Source organism: Chrysemys picta, chromosome 7, assembly GCF_011386835.1.
Source record: "Chrysemys picta bellii isolate R12L10 chromosome 7, ASM1138683v2, whole genome shotgun sequence".
NCBI lineage: Eukaryota > Metazoa > Chordata > Testudines > Emydidae > Chrysemys > Chrysemys picta.
The window spans coordinates 44,804,020-44,824,652 of NC_088797.1; the positions used below are offsets into that span (position 1 = coordinate 44,804,020).

The window sequence follows — 20,633 nt, forward strand, 5'->3', positions numbered from 1 at the left end:
ATTTTTCAATGCTACCAATGATAAGGATTGTTTTATATAAGCACTTCATATAAATACTTTTAATTAATGATTAGAAACGAGTGGACCATTTATTGATATTGTAATTCTTGATGTGAAGTATAGGACTTGCACAAAAGTTATGGATGCAACTTTCTAGATCGGCTTTAAAAGATCATAAAGTCAAATCAAATATTCTTTCCCAACTCAGATGAAAAAAGTTATTTCTTCAGGGGAAACACTGCTTTACTATGTAGGGAACAAAAGTAGCTAAGAGGCAGCTAAAGCATTATTTCTGGTATATTGTTTCCTGTCTAGCTACTTACATCTCTCCCGTAAGCAATTTACTGTAACATTTAATGTGATTAATATATCATGGAAACAGATGTCTTGAAAGAGCAAAGAATACAGCTCATAAAAGCAATGTGTCAGGGACTGCAGTTCAGTTCTTGGTAGTAACAAGCTTAACAGTGAAACTGATAATTAGATTGCATAATTCAAAATTTCTAACTAGAATTCTTAAAATCAAGTGAGATTTTAAAAATCCCCTTTCAGGATGCCCAAATACTTACAATTATTAAGTCTTATAAACTGACCTCAATAGTAGCCAGCTGTGTTGTTGGACTTCTTTTCCAACTCTTTTTTTTTTTTTTTTTTTTTTAATTTTAGCCTTTCCCATCTTGTTACTAAAACAACTTACTAAAGATTTAAGGTAAATAAATTTCAATCCTTTCACTACCTTTCTTGCAGCAAATTTCTACAAGATGACTGAGCATTCAGTCAATAAAGTCCACAATTTAACATACTCCTAATGATTTACAATAACAGGAAAAAGAATAAACCTAAATATTTTCCAGCAATTTTTTAATTCCAATTTTTGCAGCTATTTCCCACCTTCCTTTTACTTCTTCATGGATGCCCATCTAAAGCTACATGTTGATATATTATAACAAAAACTCCACTCTCAAGAAATGACCTAGAATATGGAATACTTTAGTACTTGGAAATGCAATTACAGAATCAAAATACCGAACACAAATTAAGTAGCAGCTGTCCAGAGTTTAGAAAAATTGACTGCATTTAATCTGTAGATTACAAAAGAAAACTAAAATAGATTGAAAGGTTAGGTGAAGTACATAAAAGGTAACCGAGTCTGCTTTGATATGTCTATTCCTATATTGGTCACATACAAATAATCATGCGAGTGCTATCATAACAATCTTTGCCTTCTCATAGAAGATGATGTTGGGGAAACCTCATGAGATTTTGCAGAAATGTTGGTAACATCTTGTTCTTTCCCAGAATGGGAGCATGAACTTTGGACACTTCCACCTCCCTCACCCGGAATAAAATGTTTACAGGAAAAGGGTCAACTGCTTCCCATCCCAACCCATACAATTGACGTATTCCCCTGTTTGCAATACCATCTTAAGGAATTAGAAATAGTCTTAACCCCTACCATTTGTTTCCATTTAATCATTTTCTGTGTTTCTAACTCAACTGAAGCCAAAAAAGCTCAGTGATGTTCTCTTAACTTCAGTCATGCATCAGCATTCCTGTAAATCAGCAGGAATGAGCATAGCTCTATAAATAGTGTTAATGGCTGCTGCAAAAGCCCTTTTGTGTATGTCACATTTATGCAGTGGGTTTGTTTTTATGAACATCTGTCAAAAGGATTTTGGCTCAATGGGTATACTGAGATCACAGGGTTAGAATCAGTGTGATAACACTCAAGTTAATATTGTTACTACTGATGTTTTTCTCTGCTCCCCTTTTTTTTCTACCTTCTATCAGGTTTCCTGACTTAACTGTGTCTCTTGTCAAAAAGCAATATGGGAACTACCACCACATCAATTCCCTCTTAATATCCCAACACCAAACAGGGAAGAAAAGTCATTTTAAAGCACTGCTGTACATAAAGGTTTGCCATTAGGGCACTAGAGCTTTATCTACATTAGGAAAAGCTGGATGTGTAGTCCTCCACCAGTGGCTTCAGCAGGATTAGATATAGTGGTAAAAAGGTTTGCACCAGGTTTATGCTACAGCTACCACAGTTACCACCACCAGAGGAAAACTACAGGTCAGAATTTTGCCAATATAAATATAGCTTAGATGTCTGGGACAATACCCATTTGCCTTTACGCTTCAACTGATGCTGACAAAGCCCCATATTCAGTATATAAACTTCATGTATATCAATGCAGCCTAGAAAAACAGGACCAAGAGGCCCAACCCAGCAGCACGATACATACATGATTACCTTGGCTGGAGCTGACAGGACGAGGCAGAGAAGAGGAGGAAGGATGAACAGTAAGAGAAGAACAGTTTGATTTGGAGTTGGCAGCAGTGAGCCTGGAATCCTCACTGATCTAATAAAGAAAGTACGTAGTGGTTAAAGAAACAAGAATCTAGCACCACTGACAAACATACAGAGCAAATATTAGATCCAAGAACTCAAACAAATCCACATAATCACGTGGCTTATTTTCTGTGAAAGCTCAGCTGTCATTAACAATTTTCAGTTCACATCCATTCAAGTCTATATTTTATTTTCTGTTACAGTGAAATCCTGTTATAAGTATCCATTTTGGAAAATGCCATTTTGATTATACTGATAATATTAACTAGTGGTTATATCTAGACTGATGGAACAGTGCATTTCACAAGTCAGATGAGTGACTAAAAGGACAGAGCAACTTCTGCTAGTTCTTCTAATGCCAACTCTGGACAGTCTGGTTATAACTGGCCTCACAGCCACAGTCAAAAGTGCAAACCTGAAACATACTTTAACTGCAGGTGAGAGGTACTCAGGATATGTCTACGCTACAAGAGATGGGTGTGCTTCATCTGTTCATGTACACATTTGCACTAGCTCTTACGGAGTACAAATGGCAGTAGCATAGGTAGCAGAAGCACAGCTGAGATGTGCCAAGAACAAAAGAGCCAGAAACTGGTGGGTATGCACTCTGCTGCGACCAATGCTACCACAGCTACACTTCTATTTATACTTGCACTAGCTCAATGAGAACAAGTGTGAATACGTGTACCCGAGCAAGGGAATCGCACTCCTAGCTCATAGTGCAGGCACTGTCTCAGAGGTGGGTTGGTCTCGCCTGATTTTGTTTCTCCAAGAAAAAAAAAAAAAAATCAAAGAAATCCCCACCAGTGCCAACAGGGAGGGACTTTTAGAAAATTATTTTAATACTTTACTGCATAACCAGTGGAAATTGTTTTTAGTGATCATCTTTGAATGGACTTTGCAACTTGTAACATGGACCAGCATAGCTGTGCTTCTCATCAAGTTAGCCACTCTGTATATTGTGAAATCATTCTATCTATCCCTCCTTCTCCCCATCTGCCAGACCACCACAGAAAGGAAGACATAGAAGACATTACTGAAGTTAAAGGAACAGAACAAGAAAAATGTGCAAAATTGCTGCATTTAAAGTGCATCAGACATTAAACAAGCAAGCAAAGCATGTTTTGCAGAAGTTGTTACAATACAGATGCTTCATTAGTAAGCCAAATAGATGCAAGAGTAATTTGAGATATTATTTAACATCTACAAGTCTTTTTTTTTTTCAAGCACCACATTGTCCATGTTTTACTTTACAAGGTTTCTAGCCCCTGATCCTCCCCCTCTTAAAAACTCACCTTCTTATCAGAGTTATTCAGTTTGTATTTAACCTCCTTTGCTTTTTGAATAGCTTTCAACACTTCTACAGTGTCAAGTTCCTTTTCTGTGGTACTGATATTATCCAAACAGACCTGAAGAAAATCCATAAAGACAAATTGCTTGGTTAAGCCTCAGTAGCAATACTGAAAGAATGATGCACTAATTGAAGCAAGACACCGCCACTATTTTGAGATGACCACTGACTGTTTATACTAATACAAACATTTAAAGTAATCTGGTACCATAATGGCAAACTAAGTACGTCTGTAGGATTACTTTTCATGGAAAACCAGACCTCCCCACCCTTACTCCCAAAGGACTGAGACAAGTTTTAATGCAAGTTCAAAAATGCCAGAAAAGCTATTTTCACACCTTTGTAGCAAAAACTGTGTTCAAATATAAATGTGCTGCTTCTCTACCCACACGAGGCTTTAAGTTTTCTTCCCATAACTGACATTGTCAAGAGTAAGTTGATTTCATTCTCTAAAACAGAAAACCTCTACAACACATAGTAAACATTTAAGGGAATTTTTGCAAATTTAACAGCTGTGCAAAAAAAGCTGAACTAGCCACTTGTCTTCTCTACAGATTTTAGAAAATAAAAAGATTTTTAGGTACTGAATTCAAATAAAAATTCCATGTGGCTTACCTCTGAGGCTCTGTCCCCAAATTGGGCTAGCACTTTGGTCCTGTAATCAGGAATGATGCTCAAAGGATTGTTGGATAAGACCACCTTTTCTAAACATGGAAGGCTTCCTATATTTCTTATTTCGTCAATCTGAAAGTATTTGCATATAAATATAGGTGTCACTCAAATTTGCATTCTTTGAAAGTGAACACATGTGTAAGTGTGTAGACTAAAGTATATAGTGTATACAACAGGAAAACTATAATAATGCCGCAAGCACAAAAATCTATTATATCTGTATTTTAACTTTGAAACCAATTGCCCATAATCTGAAGGACAATTTGTTAAAATTAATTTTATTGTTGCAATGAAGCTAATCAGTTACCTGATCTATTTTGTTGCTGCTAAGATCCAGGTTGACTAGCGAGTACAGTTTGTTAAGGCCACATAGCCTTTCCAGAAGGTTTCCTGCTAAATTCAGAGTTTTGATGTTCCCAAGTTTTGTATGAACACCTTCCAACGATGCAAGTTTGTTGTAGGATAGGTCCAGATGAATGAGGTTGTAAAGATGCTGCAACACCAGAACACAACAGCAACATCACATACCAATTCAGTCAAATTAAACATCATCTATTGGAGACATTGTGCTAAGGCTCACCCCAGCTGTGTGCAAGATTAGATTGCACACTAGTCAGCATTGCTAAAAAAATTGTGTATGGTATCATTCATCCACGTGGGCCCATGTAGGGAGGGAGAGATCCCCCTGGCTCAGTTCTACAGACCCACATTGCCAGCTGGCTGCTATGCAAAGTGATAAGAACTGCAGGGGAGCTGGTGAAACAAGAAAAAAAAATACAGGAGAGGGAAAATGGAGGACTGAAAGTAGTATATGGTGGAGCATGGACATGGAGGGAGTCAGCTCAAATTGTTTTTAATGATGTCAGAATGTAATCTTTACATTTAATACACTATTCATGAGAAAGGCAGCCAATACCAGAGTCCAAACGAAGCAGCTCTGTGCTCTCACATCCCAAGACTTTGGAGACAAAAGTGAATCCTCAATAATGTCACTGACCTGTAAATTCTCTACTAGCGACACATCATTGTGACTCAATTCTAGGAATTCAATCTTCGGAATTAGTTTCTGGAAAAAAAAGTGGTTTATGTGGTAAAATGCCCTTTTGCGTCTGTCAATCGCCCCACATTTGTGAGACTGTCAGCTGATTAATGATTAAAAAAGGCATATTTCTATGTCCTGAGTCTCTAAAGTAAAAAGAACAAAGACAAAAAACAATCACTCACTCACACAATATGGTAGTTCAGCAACCTAAGTGGCACCATGCACTTCTTGAAAAAAACATTAGCTCTACTTTGAGAAGTGAGGTCAAGTTCTACTTTGAAATTCTGGCTTCATACTCAGACTAGTGGGCTGTCTCCCAATTAAGCCATTCATTACAGCCCAAGTTCATTTGAGATGTTTCACCTTAGTAGGGATGGGTATTTCGGTTATGCAGCAATCCGGATAAAGCTAAAAATTGCAAGAGTCAGCTCGAGAGAGGGCTTTGGAGTCTTCAACCATGGGAAGAAGGATTGCTAGGAAGAGATGAGATCTACCTAACAAAGAGAGGGAAGAGCATCTTCACAGGCACGCTTGCTAACCTAGTGAGGAGGGCTTTAAACTAGGTTCGCCGGGGGGATGGTGACCTAAACCCAGAGGTAAGTGGGGGAGTGGGATACCGGGAGGAAATACAAGGAGGACGGTACAAGACGGAAGCATCCTGATTCATACTAGTTATCTTAGGTGCATGTACACAAATGTAAGAAGCCTTGGAAACAAGCAGGAAGAATTGGAAGTCCTGGCACAATCAAGGAACTATGACGTGATTGGAATCACAGTAACTTGGTGGAGCAGTTCACATGACTGGAGCACTGTCATAGATGGGTATAAACTGTTCAGGAAGGACAGGTACAGGAGGAAAGGTGGAGGAGTTGCCTTGTATGTAAGAGAGCAGTATGATTGCTCAGAGCTCCAGTTTGAAGCTGGAGAAAAGCCTGTTGAGAGTCTTTGGGTTAAGTTTAGAGGCGAGAGCAACAATGATGTCGTGGTGGGCGTGTGCTATAGATCAGCGGATCAGAAGGATGAGGTAGACGAGGCTTTCTTTGGACAACTAACTGAAGTTTCCAGATCACAGGCCCTGGTACTAATGGGGAACTTCAATCACCCTGACATCTGCTGGGAGAGCAATACAGCAATGCACAGACAATCCAGGTTTTTGGAGAGTGTTGGGGACAACTTCCTGGTACAAGTGCTGGAGCAACCAACTAGGGGCCGTGCTCCTCTTGACCTGCTGCTTACAAACAGGGAAGAACTGGTAGGGGAAGTAGAAGTGGGTGGCAACCTAGGCAGCAGTGACCATGAGTTGGTTGAGTTCAGGAACCTCACAAAAGGAAGAAAGGAGAGTAGCAAAATACGGACCCTGGACTTCAGAAAAACAGACTTCCCTCCCTTAGGGAACTGATGGGCAGGAGCCCTTTGAAAGCTAATATGAGGGAGCAAGGAGTCCAGGACAGCTGGCTGTATTTTAAAGAAGCCTTATTGAGGGCACAGGAACAAACCATCCTGAAGCGCAGAAAGAATAGTAAATATGGCAGGCAACCAGTTTGGCTTAACAGTGAAATCTTCAGTGAGCTTAAACTCAAAAAGGAAGCTTAAGAGAAGTGGAAATTTGGACAGATGACTAGGGAGGAGTATAAAATATTGCTAGAACATGCAAGGGTATAATCAGGAAGGACAAGGCACAATTGGAGTTGCAGCTAGCAAGGGATGTGAAGGGTAACAAGAAGGGTTTCTATAGGTATGTTAGTAACAAGAAAGTCAGGGAAAGTGTGGGACCCTTACTGAACTGGGGAGACAACATAGTGACAGATGATGTGGAAAAAGCTGAAGTACTCAATGCTTTTTTTGCCTCGGTCTTCACAGACAAGGTCAGCTCCTAGACCAGGGGTCGGCAACCTTTCAGAAGTGATGTGCCGAGTCTTCATTTATTCACTCTAATTTAAGGTTTCGCATGCCAGTAATACATTTTAACGTTTTCAGAAGGTCTCTTTCTAAGTCTACAATATATAACTAAACTATTGTTGTATGTAAAGTAAACAAGGTTTTTAAAATGTTTAAGAAATTTCATTTAAAATTAAATTAAAATGCAAAGCCCCCCGGACCAGTCGCCAGGACCCGAGCAGTGTGAGTGCCACTGAAAATCAGCTCGCATGCCGCCTTTGGCACATGTGCCATAGGTTGCCTACCCCTGTCCTACACTGCTGGGCAACACAGTATGGGAAGGAGTTGAGCAGCCCTCAGTAGTGAAAGAACAGGTTAAGGACTATTTAGAAAAGCCAGACGTGCACAAGTCCATGGGTCCAGATCTAATGCATCCAAGTGTGCTGAGGGAGTTGGCTGATGTGATTGCAGAGCCATTGGCCATCATCTTTGAAAATTCATGGCGATAGGGGGAGGTCCCGGATGATTGGGAAAAGGCAGATATAGTGCCCGTATTTTAAAAAGGGAAGAAAGCGAACCTGGGGAACTACAGACTGGTCAGCCTCACTTCAGTCCCTGGCAAAATCATGGAGCAGGTCCTCAAGGAACCATTTTGAAACACTTGGAGGAGAGGAAGGTGATCAGGAATAATCAACATGGATTCACCAAGGGCAAGTCATGCATGACCAACCTGATTGCCTTCTATGATGAGATAACTGGCTCTGTGGATATGGGGAAAGGGGTGGATGTGATATATCTTGACCTTAGCAAAGCTTTTGATATGGTCTCCCACAGTATTCTTGCCAGCAAGTTAAAGTATGGATTGGATGAATGGACTATAAGATGGATAGAAAGCTGGCTGGATTGTTGAGCTCAACGGGTAGTGATCAATGGCTTGATGTCTAGTTGGCAGCCAGTATCAAGTGGGGCCGGTTTTGTTCAACATCATCTTTATCAATGATCTGGACGATGGGATTAATTGCAAGTTCGCAGATGACACTAAGCTGAGGGGAGAGGTAGATACGCTGGAGGGTAGGGATAGGGTCCAGAGTGACCAAGACAAATTGGAGGATTGGGCCAAAAGAAATCCGATGAGGTTCAACAAGGACAAGTGCAGAGTCCTGCACTTCGGAAGGAAGAATCCCATGCACTGCTACATGCTGGGGACCGACTGGCTAAGCAGCAGTTCTGCAGAAAAGGACCTGGGGATTACAGTGGACAAGATGCTGGATATGAGTCAGCAGTGTGCCAAGGCCAACGGCATATTGGGCTGTATTAGTAGGAGCATTGCCAGCAGATCAAGGGAAGTGATTATTTCCCTCTATTCAGCACTGGTGAGGCCACATCTGGAGTACTGCGTACAGTTTTGGTCCCCCCCCACTACAGAAAGGATGTGGACAAATTGGAGAGAGTCCAGCGGAGGGCAATGAAAATGATTAGGGGGCTGGGGCACATGACTTACGAGGAGAGGCTGAGGGAACTGGGGTTATTTAGTCTGCAGAATAGAAGAGTGAGGGGGGATTTGATAGCAGCCTTCAACTACCTGAAGGGGGGTTCCAAAGAGGACGGAGCTAGGCTTTTCTCAGTGGTGGCAGATGTCAGAACAAGAAGCAATGATCTCAAGTTGCAGTGGGGGAGGTCTCAGTTGGATATTAGGAAACACTATTTCACTAGGAGAGTGGTAAAGCACTGGAATGGGTTACCTAGGGAGGTGGTGGACTCTCTATCCTTAGAGGTTTTTAAGGCCCCGCCTGACAAAGCCTTGGCTGGGATGATTTAGTTGGGGTTGATCCTGCTTTGAGCAGGGGATTGGACTAGATGACCTCCTGAGGTCTCTTCCAGCTCTAATATTATATGAATCTATGATTATATCTACAATTCATGCACCAACTTAATACCTCAAGGAAACATTTATAGGGCCACAATAAACTCTAGATCCCATATAGACCCTTGCCTTCAAACTCATTTATATTGCAGAATTAAAGTCTGTATTATGGATTCTCATTCAGAGACTTGGTGTTATACTGCCTGCATTATATACTTGTTTTGGTTTTGATCTCCCTAAAGATCAGTCTTTGCAAACACTGAAGGGAGGAAGAAATGCCTTGTGGTTAAGGCCCTGGATTTGGATCCAGGAGATCCAGATTCTTTTCTGCCTATGTCACAGACTTCATGACCTTGGACAAGTCACTTAATCTGTGTTCCAGTTATCCATCTGAGTTATGAGGATAACTACTACCCTATCTCACACATGGGTTGCGAGGAAAAATGTGTTAGTGTTTGTGAGGCACACAGACGACAGAGGTGACAGCTATAAAAAACCCATAGTTTACTTAATTATCTTTAATTTGGGAACTGCAGAAGCAGCATGGAAAGGAAAACAAAGGAAGCAATGTCTTGACTGAATACTTAGGATGTGGTTTTCATGTTTGGAAGACTTTTCATAGTGAGTCATTGTCAACTGTGCTACTCTAACTGGTGGGGTTCAAGGTTGCCTTTAAACACCAATAAGGTCTGTAACATACAGTAAGTGCTATCCCAGAACGGGATTTTGTTTTATATGACTGGGTTAAGAATAAAACTAGTTTGAAGCATAAAAGTTTCAGAAGATCTACAGCATTCCTGTAATTCAACTAATCATATACACAAAATGCTGCATACAGATACTGCATTTACCCCTGCCCTTGCTTTGCCTGAGGGCAGAAACTACTGAAATTAAACAAACCTGCTTAAGTTGCTCCCAAAAATATTGCTTTTTCTGTGATTTAGATTGTCAATGTACAATTTAAGTTAAAAGCAAAATATGAGTGCAAATGGAAATCCTCTAGACAAATGGAAGTTTCTGATGTAAATTAGGGTTACCATATTTCAGCAAGAAAAAAAGAGGAGAGGAGCCCCGCCCTAGCCCCGCCCCTGCCCCTCCCACTTCCCGCCCCCCCAGAATCCCCAACCCTCCCCCTGTTCCTTGTCCCCTGACTGCCCCCTCCTGGGACCCCTGCCCCTAACTGCCCCCCAGGACTCCACTCCCTATCTAAGCCTCCCTGCCTCTTGTCCCCTGACTGCCCCAACCCTTATCCACACCCCCACCCCCAGACAGACCCCTGGGACTCCCACGCCCCATCCAACCACTCCCCACCCCCTGACAGCCCCCCCCCAGAACTCCCAACCCATCTAAACCCCTCTGCTCCCTGTCCCGACTGCTCCGATCCATCTCCCCACCCCTGCCACCTGACAGCCCCCCCCAGAACTCCCAAACACTCCCCCCCTGCTCCTTGTCCCCTGACTGCCCCCTCCTGGGACCCCTGCTCCTAACTGCCCTCCAGAACCCCACCCCCTACCTAAGACTCCCTGTTCCTTGTCCCCTAACTGCCCCCTCCTAAGACCCCCCCCAACTGCCCCCCAGGACCCTACCCCCTACCTGTACCCTGACTGCCCAAAACTTTCTCCACTCCCCCCAAAAAGCCCCCCCCCCGTTTCTTGACTGCCACCTCCAGAACCTTCCTGCCCCCTGACCTCCTTACCCTGCTGCTCAGAACAGAGTGTTGGGCTCTGTGCAGCCGAGCCGGACACGTGGCTGAGCTCCCCAGCACAACAAAACCCGGTCCCTGGCCCTGCACAACAAAACCCGGTCTGGCCCTGCACAGTGCTGCCGGACTGGGCTGCAAGGGAGCTGCCGGCTCAGAATGCAGGGCGGATCCGGCTCCTCTACAGCTGCTCCTGAGTCCAGCCCGGGACTTCCCTGCAGCCCTCCCAGCCGCTCGCTCTGCCGGGGGAGGGGGAAATCCCGGACATTGTGAGTGCTTTACAAATTCCCCCCGGACGCTATTTTTAGCGCAAAAAGGAGGACATGTCCGGGTAAATCCGGACGAATGGTAACCCTATGTAAATGTAAAGCCCTGCTGGCTATCTAGATTGTTCCACAGCATGCTTGCTGTGCATTTTTTCCAAACAAGAAAATGTCTTGAAGACTAAGCTCCATGAGGTCTTACCACTGAATCATCAATCTGAAATATGCGATTGTGACTCATATCTAAAGTTGTTAAAGTCTTCCAAGTTGGGATAACCGCTGTCACAGGAAAACTTGAAAGGGCACCCTCTGGCTCCCATTGGTCAAATTCAGAGGCCTCAGGCACTAGAATTTCCTGTTTAAGACAGACATTAAAGAACATTATTAAAGCACTACAACTATGCCTTCAGGGAAAACTAATAGTTCTCAAAACAAGTCTTGCAACAGTTCAGTAAGGATAAAATAACACAATCAGATTAAATGTAATAGAATTTCAAATTTGGATTGACAGGGTTGAAACTGCAAGAACTATGCTTATTTTGGGCATATGAATGGGGAGTTCTGACAGCAGTACCCAATCCAAGCAGAGAATCTGCATGAACACTAGGATTATTGAGAAATAACTACAGTTGCCATGAATACCAACTGTAAATTCAGCTGTTAAAGAGTTGGTACACAGATAATAAACACTTCCTTCCAATTTATAAAAATGACATTACCTCTCAAGATAATATAGGACCCTCTAGTCATATGTTTTAATAGTAACACTTGACACAGCAAGACATGACTTCAGATAAACACTCCTGCAACTGCAATACTTTTGGACATGCTTTAAACAATTGCCAGCCTTGGGAAATTGCACTTACTTTCATTGAGGTTGCTGAAAACCGAATACTCATCGTGGTTAAAGTGTGCTTTGATGATGTCAGCCCTTTAATAAGATTTGCACCACAGTGATTTATCTGTTTAAAGGGAAAATACAGCCTTACAAAATAAGTTACAAGTACATGAGTATTGGAACAAACATAATAAAGTAAGGAAGATGCTGGTGATAGCTGATATACCAGGTGTTCAATTGGATCAACAGAGAGCATTTACAGTGTTCCTCTAAAATCTCTTTTCCATAAGAATATAAATAAGCAACAGGATCAAGCAAGAGCTGATCCAGTCTATTGCACTGGAAGTTGGTCAAGACAAAGCAAAGCAGACAATGAAATCAGTGGGGCAACCCGAAAGAAGCAAAATTCAAAAAGCTCTTTCAATAAAGTTGCCCAGCACAAGTAAAAATTCTCATCATGATGAAGCCACCCAGGCAGCTTAACTGGACAGAATACTTCACTCTTACCAAATGGAAAGGACTCTTGCAAGTAAGTTTAACTATAATTACAGCAGCAGATATTTGATCATACTAACAATCCGTGTGCATTCTTTACATTTAAAAGAAAAGTGTCATAAGAAGTGGGAGTCTAGGCTGAATGCAAAATTTCCCAGTGACTTTATTACGTATGACAAATTTAAAGGATATTGAGGGTTTTACTTGGGAGGTCATTAGGTTCCAGCCGGCTGCTCTTTAGGAGTGGCTGAAGGACATTGCCACCTGAAGTGCTTAGCAGAGTCAGTCCAGTTAGTTCCTGGTAGACAAAAGCCTACATCGCACGACTATCACCACAAATGGCACTCTTGTAGGCAGTATCAAAGAGACAAGCTTGAATGGGTATAGAAACTGAGTTCCTCTCATCCTTAGAAGTGGAGTCCTTCCAGGACAGAGCTGATACTCTGATGGGGAAGTTTGCATTATTATTGTAAAGAGGATGTCAATCCAGAGCTAGTCAATCCAGTACTTTGCACGAACATTCAAGTTATAAAACCCCTCATGTTAAATTATTTTTCCTTTTCCATGTTCTTTTTTTAGAAAGTGATCTGCCCCATCCAAAAAACATTTTAGTTAGTGACGCCTTCTAGATCCCCTCAAAGAGTTATTGATATATTTCCTTCCCACATGATAATTTTAATTAAAAAATCTTTATTAAATAAATGCCACAAACAGAGGCCACTAACAAGGGAGTTTTGGAGGAAGTAGCTGCAGACTCTGCTTGAAAGTAGCGGGACCCTGTGAGTGGAGCATTTGGTCCATCCGTGGGTTGTTTGGCTGGCTGACTGTTCTCTATGTATGGGCTGCTTAGTAGAGCCATGGGGCCCTGAGTAAGCAGGATGCCTTGCTAAAGGCTGAAAGGCTCTTGGTTTTGGAACTTTGATCAGTGCCTTGCCAAAGATGGTAAGGCTCCAACCAATAGCGGCAACTAACAGGGGTGGTTTCAGAGCAAGTGAGAGAAGTTTTCTTTCCAGGTTCAGCAGTATGTGAGATATTAAGATGGCCAGTGATGAAACAGTGGTGGTGACCTGCAATGGATGTACTCTCTTTCCTGCTTGAAGACAGAAGGGATTTCCTGTGCATGAAGTGCAAGTTGGTGACTGTGCTGGAGGAAAGGATTCTAGGATTGGAGGGACAAGTTGAGATGCTACTGAGAATCAGCGAAGCTGAGGAGACAGCCAGGTTTGGGAAACACCAAGGAAAAATGGCACTGGCCTCAGACTCAGACTTTAAGGCCAGAAGGGATCATCATGATCATCTAGCTGACTTCCCAGGAATCAGAGAGAGAGAGAAGGTCATAGGAGGTCTGGTGGCTCATAACCACCAGAGGCAAGAGGTCAAAGCAGCATTCTACATAGCTGGAGACAGATAAGGATGGGCAAGCTGTGGCCACTAGAGAGAAGACGATGGGAAGAATTCCACATGGCTAGACGTTTCAAATTGATACCAGGTTCTTAACATGAAAACTACAGAAGATACCTCTCAAGATCCTGGAGGTCCAAGGGAACGGAAAGATGTATGGGATACACATGTGGATGGCAGTTGGGCCCAAACTGTAAGAAAATCAAGTTTGCCCACGAAAAGTTCTCCAACTGTCCAAGGAACACAGACAATCCTTGTTGTAGATTCAATATTCAGAAGAATTAAAGAACATTCTGCAAGGCATAGGTGGACAACAGGAGAGTACGCTGCCTTCCCAGAGCCAAGACAAGAGATGTCACTCTAAGACTGGATAGGCTTCTGAAGTCAGTGGGCTAGGATCCATTGGTTATGTTTCATATCAGCACTAGTGATACTGTTGTGGGATAACTCACAGCTAGAAGATGACTTCAGGGAACTCTGAAACATGCTGAAGAATGTCCAAGCAATCTTCTCTGAGCTCCTTCTTGTCCCACAAGCAAGGGAAGACAGAAGGCAGAGGATTCTGGACGTGAATCACTGGCTAGGTAAGTGGTGTAGGGTAAAGGACTTTGGTTTTGTAGAACATTGGTCTACCTTCTATGAGGTGAGAGGGGCTATATAGTTTGGATGGTTTATCACCTCAGTAGAAGGGGAACCAATCTCCTTGGAGACAGGCTGGCTAGAACAGCAAAAGAAGAGGGTAAAAAGAGGGAAGATATGAGCAATGAGCTCAAAATCAAGATGATGAGAACAAAATTAATCAAGGAACCAAAGGACATGAAGAGAAGAAATTCTTGCATTACCTATACACCAATGCTAGGAGCCTAGGTAAAAAATAAGAGGAACAGGAATTGCTCATATGAGCATAAATTCAACCTAGTTGGTAGTATTGAAACCTGGCAAGATAATTGCAATGTTAAAATCAATGGTTATAACCTATTTAGAAAGAATCGAGAAGGCAAAAGGGAAGGGGGAGTGACATTACCTGCTTCTGAGTCACTGATAACTTGGAAAAAAATTATATTGAAAGCTTAGGGAACAAGATGATCATCTCCTTATGCATCTATCTACACAGTGTAGAAAGAAAAGGTGCATGATCATGGGGGATTTCAATTTCAGTGACATATGCTAGAGGACTAAAACATCCTTGAAATTTTGTAAACATTGCAGATAATTTCCTAACTCAAAAAGCATTGCAGTAAACACTGGGGAATTCTTTATTAGACCCTGTCTAATAAAGGAACTGATCACAGACCTAAAAATTAATGCTAGCTTAGGTACAAGTGATCAAGACTTGATTGCATTTATAATGTGCAAGAAGAATAAAGTCCAGACCAGTCATATACATACTTGGTGCTTTAATAGGGCCAGTTTCACGAACCTGAAAACAATTATGACCCAAACAGCTAGTAGGAAGAATTTAATCAGAAAAATGTGTATGATAATTGGGAATCATTTAATAACACCTTACTAGACGTCCAAAAAGCCATAATTGAGGAAGAAGACTGTACTGGTTAAAAAACCAATCTGATTTAGAGTGGAAGCGAAGGCAATCGTAAAAAATAAAAAGATAATATATAACAGTGGTTCTCAAACTGAGGGTTGTGAGGTTATTACACGGAGGGTTGCGAGCCGTCAACCTCCACTTCCCGCAGCTCCCATTGGTTGGGAACGGCGAACCGTGGCCACAGGGAGCTGAGGGGCTCCATGCCTGCAGATGCTCCAGGTAAACAAAACGACAATGTATTAGATATTCAATTCAATGATTCCATAGAGTTTAAAATCATCAAATTTTGGTGTAGACCCGTTTATAAGCCGACCCCCGCTCTTTGATGCGTCACTTTTTTATCAAAAATATACAGCTTATGAATGAGTCTATATGGTAACTTGATTTTTTGTAATGAGATTATAAGTTTGGTTGATAAAGGTAATAGTGTTGATGTAATATACTCAGACTTCCATAAGGCATTTGACTTGATACTACATGACATTTTGATTAAGAAATAAGAATGACAGAAAATGAGCACTGTTGTCTAAAGTATTGTAGCCATGTTGGTCCCAGGATACAAAGAGACACAAGTTGGGTGATATAACATCTTTTATTGGACCAATTTCTGTTGGTGAAAGTAACGAGTTTTCAAGCTTACACAGAGCTCTTCTCTTACTCCCCACCTTGTCTCTATAAAATGAACATGGCACACAGTAAATGGATTACCAGCTGGCTAACTGGTAGGTATCAAAATGTAACTGTAAATGGAGACTCATCGAGGGATGTGTTTCCAGTAGGGTCCTGCAAGGATCGGTTCTTGGCCCTATGCTGTTTAATGTTTTTATTAATGACCTGGAAGAAAAAGTAATCACTAATGAAGTGATGGAGCAGCAAATAATGAAGAGGACCGGTCACTGATTACCAGGTGCTCCAAACTCCTCTGAAACTGGGTACCAGCAAACAATGTGTGTTTTAATACAGCTAAATGTAAATGGATACATTTGGAAACAAAGAACATAGGCCATACTTACATGATAGGGGATTCTACCCGGGAAACAATGACTCTGAAAAAGATTTGGGGGGTGTTGTGGATAATCAGCTGAACAAGACCTCCTAGTGTAATGGTGTGGTCAAAAGAGCTAATGTGACCCTGGGATGCATAAACAGGGGAATATCGAATAGGAGTAGAGAGATTATTTTACCTCTGTATTTGGGACTCATGTGACTGCTGTTGGAATAATGTGTCCAGTTCTGGCACCCACAATTCAGGAAGTATGTTGTTAAATTGGAGAGGGTTCAGAAAAGAGCCACAAGAATGATTCAAGGATTACAAAACCTGCCTTACAGTGACAAACTCAAGGAGCTCAATCTATTAAGTTTAACAAAGAGAAGGTTAAGGGGTGACTTTATTACAGTTTATAAGTACCTATATGGGAAACAAACATTTGATAATGGGCTCTTTAATGCTGAAGCTAGACAAAGTCAGAGTGCAAATAAGGCATAAATTTTTAATGGTGAGATTAATCAACCACTGGAACAATTTACACAGAGTTGTGGTGGATTCTCCATCACTGAATTTTTAAATCAAGATTGGCTGTTGTTCTAAAAGATAGGTTCTAGGAATTATTTTGGGCGAGTTCTATGGGCTGTGTCATACAGGAAGTCAAACTATATGATCAGTGATCCCTTCTGGCCTTGGAATCTATGAATCTAGATTGATTGATTGGAGTTCTTCTAGCTGATTCAATGCCTCCTTTGATGCATTTGCCATTAGAACACCAGAGTCCTCTCATTTTTAACACTTACTGTACTCCCAAAATGGAAGTGCACTATTGCTTTACATTTCATAACAAGGTACAGACATTGGCAGGTCTCCATAATATGTAAATATTCAGTATGGTAAGCAAGCTATGACGTAATACATTAAATGAATGACTGTAGTTCTATCAGAAACTTGCTAAGTTCCACTAATGAATGTCAGACCAATTGTAAATAAATACATTTTGCCAATTAACAAGTAAGCTAACAAACAAAATACTGCACCACAAAGTGCACTGTGGGAAAACATTTTATTTCATGATATATTTGTAAATATTTGGTATTTTAACAAGTAAAGATGTTTTAGTAACGAGACCTCGCTAAAACTTTTTGTTATTAGATCTTTTCTAAGAAGCAGAGAGATCACCACTACTTTGGTTTTGATTTTTATATCTAAAACAAAGTTCTACTGTAATTATATTAGGAATCTTGCTCTTTTGGGGCAATGTACATAATCAGTTGTTCTAAATATCTAGTCTGGCATCCATTTTTTCCAGACTAGAGGAAGCAGTATTTGTCTCACTTATTACAATAAATATAAAACATTTAAATTACTTCTAGTGCCAAGCCAAAGTAAAAGATAGCTCACCAATACTAAGTGATACACGGCAATATTGGTATTGCTAGACTCTGCTTTTGAATAGCCATTAGAAAGTTACTGAGCAAACACTATCTCAACCATACCTCTATCTGATGAAGAGATTTAAATATTGACAAATCAAAAGGTAAGAGATGCTCCTGAATGTTGCTGGTTCCAAAAGGTCCCTCTGTGCCAGTTACCTAGTGATCAAGATTAAAGACAGAATTAATACACAAAACCAATCAACACACATATGGTGCAGTGTCTGTTGTAAATTACAAGGATTGAACCATATAAATACAATTACTGAGAACCTTCTAAAATGACAGCCAAAGAAGTTGAAGGATTCCACTATTAATTCCACTTGAACACAATTTAGCATTTAAAAAAAAGAAGGAAAAAAAATTAAAGGCAAAGCCAAACATACAGAAAGCAAGGAGCTGAACTTAAAAGGCAGGTCTACACTTAAAACACTGCAGCTGCAGCGCTTCGTGAAGATGCTACTATGCCGACAGGAGAGATTCTCTCGTCAGCATAGTTATTCCCTCTGTGAGAGGCGGTAGCTATGGTGAAGGGAGAAGCCCTCCCGTCAACATAGCGTTGTCTACACTGGGTATAGGTTGGGAGAACTTCGTCACTCATGGGTTTAAATAAGTTTATAGTGCAGACCTGGCCTAAGGCTGCCACCTTGTATACATTGTAGCACATGGAGTTGTGGCAAAGACTTCATAGTTAAGATGGACTGGACTCCCCCACTGCTCCCTGACACTAACTATTCTAATCCCAGATAAAAAAATTGATTCAGATTTAATTAAGGGTGCAAGAACATAACGTGAGTGCTTTAACTTTTAAGTATTCTTGAAAGGTCATCTTTACAGCTGGACTTCAGAAGCTGTAAGTTCAGTTGGATAGATTTAAATCAGAAATCAGATAAGACAGGGAAGTTGTTCTCTTTTTGCTATGAAGAGTAAAAAAAAATCTGATGAGCTCAATTTTTGTACATCAGAACTGAGGAATTGGAAAACCTTTCCAATTCACTTCAAATTTGGCAGAAGAAAAATCTGCCATGTCTCCAGACTGAACCTACTAACTGAGGTTGCCATATGAGCTTTTATTATTAAGATTACAAGGGGCTAAAATTGATTTTTAATGGAAACTCAGTTGCAACTCTCAACTAAGGAACAGTTACTATTTACAATTACAGATATAAAACCATGAAGTGAGAATGTTATGGGGGCAGAGTTTTTATAAATTCTACATTAGACGGACAGTATCACGGAGTTACGTGCATTCCCAAAGGCCAACCAAGGCTCAGAAAGATTACATGGTTGTATGCCTATGTACAAAGTGCCTACAGTGGGGCTCTGGGGAGGCCATGTCATGCAGGAAAATATCAGCTGCTATGTGTTGTTGCTACTAGGCACAATAAAGTGAAGATTCTGGGTCACCTAATCAGCATTAATATTGGCATTTCCATGCTTTCAAAGGATTAAGGGACACTGACAGCACACCATTAATTTCTAGTGCAGAGGTGGGCAAACTATGGCCCGTGGGACCCTCCTGCCCGGCCCCTGAGATCCTGGCCTGGAAGGCTAGCCCCCAGCCCCTCCCCTGCTTTTCCCCCTCCCCCGCAGCCTCAGCTCACTGTGCCACCAGTGCAATGCTCTGGCTGGCGGGACTGCGAGCTCTTGCTGGGCAGAGCAGCTGCAGAGCCGTGGCCTGACCCGGTGCTCTGTGCTGTGCAGTGGCGTGGCGTGGCTGGCTCCAGCTGGGTGGTGTGGCTGCCTGTCCTGGTGCTCTGGGCGGCGCGGCTGTAGCACGCCAGCCACCTGTGCTCCAGGCAGCGCGGTAAGGGAGCAGGGAGGGTTGGATAGAGGGCAGGGGAGCTCAGGGTGGTGGTCAGTGGGCGGGGGTTTGGATAGGGGTCGGGACGGTCAGAGGGCGTGGAACAGGGGGGTTGAATGGGGTCAGGGGTCCTGGGGGGGTAGTCCGGAATGAGAGGAGGGGTTGGATGAGGCAGCGGGGGGCAGTCAGGGGCAGGGGTTCCGGGGGCGGAAAGGGAGAAGGGGTGGTTGGATGGAGCAGGGGTTCCGGGGGGGCAGTCAGGAATGAGAGGAGGGGCTGGATGGGGCAGCAGGGGGCAGTCAGGGGTGGGGGGTTCGGGGGTGGTCAGAGGACAGGGAGGGGTGGATGGGGCAGGAGTCCCAGGGGGACCGTCGGGGGTGAGAAGCAGGGGGGGTCGGATAGCGGGCAGGGGCCGGGCCACGCCTGGCTGTTTGGGGAGGCACAGCCTCCCCATACCATCCCTCCATACAATTTCGGAAACCCAATGTGGCCCGCAGGCCAAAAAGTTTGCCCATCCCTGTTCTAGCGTATACTGAAGGAAACAATGTCTACATTATTTACATCAATACATTCTACCTTTAAATATTTGAGTCTACATGTGAAATCCAGAATATGACCTAGATCAGTTTTGGCATCTCCATTAGCGCACGTAGGTTTCCCCTGGCGCAATTGTTGAGTGATAGCATATAACTGCAATGGTCTGAGGCTGAAGACCTCTCCAGCCATTAGTAATTGTTCTCCTGAAAAACAAGAGTACAGTGATATTAAACATGGAGTCATAATATTTTAAGATTTCATCCAAAGGGATGAACAGCTGATGCCCACCACTGCTGTGGGGAAGGGGCAAGAGAGGAGAATTACGGTGGTGGTGGGCACCTCATACTGGAGATTTAACTAGTTGCCCTTTACACCCTAGCTCTGACTGAAGTACTGAAGCAACATCCACGTTTTGCCATTTAAAACAAATATTCGAAGAACAGAAAACTATGGACTTCTTGCATCA

The 20,633-nt window shown here is 42.2% G+C and overlaps 1 protein-coding gene across 14 annotated transcripts in view; it reads right to left on the reverse strand.

Moving 5' to 3' along the window:
* NISCH (nischarin) overlaps positions 1 to 20,633 on the reverse strand; it is a 57,457-nt gene that overhangs the window by 16,999 nt on the left and 19,825 nt on the right. For 8 of the 14 annotated variants that reach the window (XR_010589440.1, XR_010589441.1, XM_005310129.4 and 5 more), the window contains exons 5-13: positions 20,207 to 20,370; positions 17,890 to 17,985; positions 11,992 to 12,087; positions 11,328 to 11,480; positions 5,377 to 5,445; positions 4,687 to 4,872; positions 4,323 to 4,451; positions 3,652 to 3,765; positions 2,258 to 2,366 (exon numbers count right to left, since the gene is read on the reverse strand). Coding sequence is in view for 8 of the 14 variants with exons in the window: in XM_005310129.4 (XP_005310186.2) it covers positions 2,258 to 2,366; positions 3,652 to 3,765; positions 4,323 to 4,451; positions 4,687 to 4,872; positions 5,377 to 5,445; positions 11,328 to 11,480; positions 11,992 to 12,087; positions 17,890 to 17,985; positions 20,207 to 20,370 (1,116 nt within the window). In the remaining 6 variants the exon portion in view is untranslated. Of the gene's footprint in view, positions 1 to 2,249; positions 2,367 to 3,651; positions 3,766 to 4,322; positions 4,452 to 4,686; positions 4,873 to 5,376; positions 5,446 to 11,327; positions 11,481 to 11,991; positions 12,088 to 17,889; positions 17,986 to 20,206; positions 20,371 to 20,633 lie in introns of all 14 variants that reach the window. The other 6 variants (XR_006177161.2, XR_010589443.1, XR_010589442.1 and 3 more) reach the window with 1 other exon arrangement.